Source organism: Antrostomus carolinensis, unplaced genomic scaffold (genome assembly GCF_000700745.2).
Source record: "Antrostomus carolinensis isolate BGI_N321 unplaced genomic scaffold, ASM70074v2 scaffold11660, whole genome shotgun sequence".
In the NCBI taxonomy this organism is placed as follows: Eukaryota; Metazoa; Chordata; class Aves; order Caprimulgiformes; family Caprimulgidae; genus Antrostomus; species Antrostomus carolinensis.
The window spans coordinates 44,052-48,007 of record NW_010290589.1 but is presented as its reverse complement, the minus strand read 5'-3'; the positions used below and the strand labels follow the sequence as shown (position 1 = coordinate 48,007).

At 38.9% G+C, this 3,956-nt stretch overlaps 1 protein-coding gene across 1 annotated transcript in view; it reads left to right on the top strand.

Annotated features, from left to right (window-relative positions):
* Window positions 1-1,167: 1,167 nt before the first annotated feature.
* KCTD9 (potassium channel tetramerization domain containing 9) overlaps window positions 1,168-3,956 on the top strand; it is a gene marked incomplete at its 5' end in the record, with an annotated part of 5,950 nt that continues 3,161 nt past the window's right edge. The window contains 5 exons of the mRNA XM_010173736.1: window positions 1,168-1,289; window positions 1,810-1,853; window positions 2,035-2,131; window positions 2,686-2,744; window positions 3,347-3,475. Of these exons, the coding sequence (XP_010172038.1) occupies window positions 1,168-1,289; window positions 1,810-1,853; window positions 2,035-2,131; window positions 2,686-2,744; window positions 3,347-3,475 (451 nt within the window). The remainder of the gene's footprint in view (window positions 1,290-1,809; window positions 1,854-2,034; window positions 2,132-2,685; window positions 2,745-3,346; window positions 3,476-3,956) is intronic.

The window sequence follows — 3,956 nt, the reverse complement described above, 5'->3', positions numbered from 1 at the left end:
CCCCTCCCCGGACTCGGGGGTGGCTGCTGGGGCCTGGTGTTTGCGGTGCTGAGGTGCCGAGCGGGGCCTGCGGGGAGCGGAGCGGAGCGGTGCGGGCTGTGCCAGGGAGCGCCGAGGGAATCGCCGCCAGCCCGGGACTTGTCGCTGGGGGTGGCAGTTAATTAAAGTCACCGTCGTGTCGTCAGGGTTGATTCGGGTCCTGCCGTTCCTGTCCCGGGTGAGGGTGGGAAGCGGGTGAATGAGACCCCGCAGCACGTCAGCTCTGCCCGGGACACGAACACCAGCGAATAACCAACAAAAACTCCGCTTTCTGGTTTAAAAACTGCCTAGTAACGTTAAAAAGAGTGAAAATCATTCCATTTCTAGGTCCAGCTGTGCTGGGGCAGTTCTACATGCTCTCCATCATCCCTGATATTCCCCATCCACATCTCTGGAGTGAGGACAGTTAATGTCGTTTAATCCTTGGTTTTAGAGAAGGAAATAAATTCAGAAGAGACTTGGAACAGGACAAATAGCAGTGTTTCTTCAGAGAAATAAATAATTGAACCATGATCTTACAGTGAGGGTGGGAAGCAGGTGAATTAAACCCTGGATCACTGACAGAAACTCTGCTTTCTTGTTTAAAACCTATCTAGTAACATCTCCAGAATGAAAATAGTTCAGTTTCTAGGTCCAGCTACCATAAGAACAGGCCCTGTGCTGGGGCAGTTCTAAATGTTATAGACAGAACAGAGTCTGTTATCCATCATCCCTGATTATCCCCATCCACATCTCTGGGGTGAAGACAGTTAATGTGACTGTAGTTTAATCTTTGGTTTTAGAGAGGGGAAATACATTTGGGAGAGACTTGGAACAGAACAAATAGCAGTATTTCTTCAATTAATAAGAAATAAATAATTGAACCATAATCTTAGAGTACCAACGCTCGTTCTTTCACTGCTGCTGCCACCTCAGTACATTGAATTTTGGCGAGAGATGTGCAAGTCACCCCATTTTAAGACAGCTACGTTTCTAAAGTCAAAGTTGGTCTGTTTGTTTCCTTTTTTAGTAAAAAATCCACCCATTCCTTCCTCCCCCCTGTAAGAAGATACTGATAGCCCCAGTAATAAGTCTGAAATGGCAGGAACACTATGAACGCAGTGCTGTAGCTGCCTCTCTCTTCCACAGGTCGTGGCTGTATATGGGACTTTATCAGATTTGCTGTCTGTGGCTAGTAACAAGCTTGGAATAAAAGCCACCAGTGTTTACAATGGGAAAGGTGGACTCATTGATGATATCGCTTTGATTAGGTAAGGCTTATCCAATAAAAGTCAAATCACAGATGTGCATTAAGAGACTTACTAGCCTGTTAATCCTCTGACCTCGATCGATAACCAGGGCTTTCCTTAAAAACAAATTATCATTTCCAGCCCGTGTGCCCAAAGGGGCTCTTATGTCTCAAGGAAAAAATAATACTGTCTTCTAGTCAGTACTTGGACGAGTTTGTTTTGAAAAGGAGAGAAGCTCTGGTGTTGCTTTGGCTTCATAGAATATTCCCAGAGTGGGGAGAAAACGGACTGTTTTGTAAAACTAAATTGGTTAAGTAACAGAAGTGATCCCTACCTGGTGGATTCAGATAACATCTCTCATATAACAGTCCACTGGAACCTGCAAAATTAAGATCAAAATCAGATACTGAAGTTCTAACTAATGGCAACTGATTATAATTTACCTGAAACTAATCAGGAGGGCTTCCCTGAGATGAACAGAAAATTATGATTACTTTTTCTTTTCTTTCTCTTCCCTTCCCCCTACCCTGTCCCCTTTCAGGGATGATGATGTTTTGTTTGTCTGTGAAGGTGAACCATTCATTGGTAAGTCTCTCTAATTCTTATGTTTAATCTTTTGTTCAATGGAAAGGGGTTTTGGTTTTCTTTAATGCAAATCTAAAATTTTATTTTCTGGTGTTTTCAGAAGATACCTCTTACCATATGGAGGATTTAGAAATATTCCCATTTTTTTCTAAAAACTACTGTGTTTTTCTCATCTATGTAGATCCTCAGACTGATGGGAGACCTCATGAAGAACTAACAGGGTCACACACAGATTGGTTAACACTAAATGTTGGAGGCCGATACTTCACCACTACACGGTAAAAATGCAACTAGTTGGTTTTGTTCTTAAAGGGACTCAGTTTCAGTCAAGTAGTTAGAACAGCTGGTAGTGTACGTTCAGTTGGTCAGGCTTCAGATGCTCTTGCAAAAGAGCTAGAAAAATAACTTACTCTGGAGTAGGAGGTCTTTGACTTTTGCAACTTCTTCTGTATTTCATTTGCTACCACAGATTAATGTTTTGTAATTATTTTGTTTTAATTATTTTGTAATTATTTTGTTTTAATTGTTTTGTAACAGATTAATTCTTAAACAGTTTCCATATCAAATAAAACAGGCGAAAAGCCTGAACAGCCCTGGGTTTATCCTTGGAATATTTCAGTTAATTAAGTGCTTTGTATTTAAAATACCTTTACGATACCTCAGGTCAGAAACGTATTTTGCTATTGCACTATATGAAATTAAATCAGTAGCATTGTAACTGTTGGAATGCATATCTCACACCAAGGGCAGGCAATACACTGCAACCAGTCAGCTTGTCTCTTGAGGAAAACGTTCCATGTAAAAATAAAATTGCACTGCCTTTGTTTTCTAGGAGCACTTTGGTTAATAAAGAACCTGACAGTATGTTGGCCCACATGTTTAAAGATAAAGGTTAGTATATTGAACTAAACTTTTCTTTTTAAAGCTGACAGATTAGCAAAGTAGGCAAAAGGCACTATCAAGCCAAGACTCTTGTTTGTATGTTAAAATATCAAAAGTATGTTAAAGTATCAAAGCAGAATGCATAATCACTTTTTTTTAATTGTTTATTTCTCTGTTGCCCATGTAATTCTGTAAATTTTATCATCTCACAAACTTAAAATGTATCTTCCATCTGTAGTTAATATTTTGGGGTCTTTGTTTGATTTTCATCTTATTTTTGCATCTTGCTTAGTTTTGTCAACAGAATCAGTAGGCAAACACTGTACGAGACAGCCTTAAGGAAAGGAGGGGCAGACTAAAATCTTAATGCTGCTTTCATTCTAGCAATGATTCTTATATGTGATAAAATGTTTTAGTTATAGCAGGAGCGAGTTTGTTTTAAGGTGATTTCTCTCCCCCCCATGCTTATTTTTCTTCCTTTTCTTTAAGAAACACCCTTTCAAGTGAAATGTTTCATAATCCAGTAACCTTTGGTAGTAACAATCTGAAACTGAAGCAAATACTCTCCTATTAATACATCAAATTTAATTATATATATGTTGTGGAAACAGATGCTTGGGGAAATAAGCAAGATCATAGAGGAGCATTCCTAATTGACCGCAGTCCAGAGTATTTTGAGCCAATTTTGAACTATTTGCGTCACGGACAGCTCATTGTAAATGATGGCATTAATTTGCTAGGTAGGTATTACCTGTATGACATCTCCTAAATTATTATTCTTTAGAAATTGAACTTTGCCCCGAGGTAAACATGATAAAGTCAGTGGAACATTTGTATGCTCATCTAAATGCCTGGGATTTTTCTTTGGTGAATTTATTCTCAAGCATTGCAGTTCCACATGCTTGGTTTAATGAAGATACACTATTTAAACTTATCTTGAGAGCATTAAAAATTCTCCACACTGGATTAGTATCTAGCAATAATTCTGGATTTGATATCTTTAACCTAATGCTGGTATTGGAAACATCCTTTCCGAGTTATTTTTTCCTTTTAGCTGCAAGCAAGCTCACTTTCCCTTTATCCAGTTGTATTTACTGTAATGTATGTGGTGGTCAGTTTTATTAGTTCACGCATTTCTTAGAGACTCCTTAACTTCAACAAGTAATCTGTTCATCTTTGGTAGTGTAGCTAAAATGTATAAAAGATATAACAAGTAGGGAA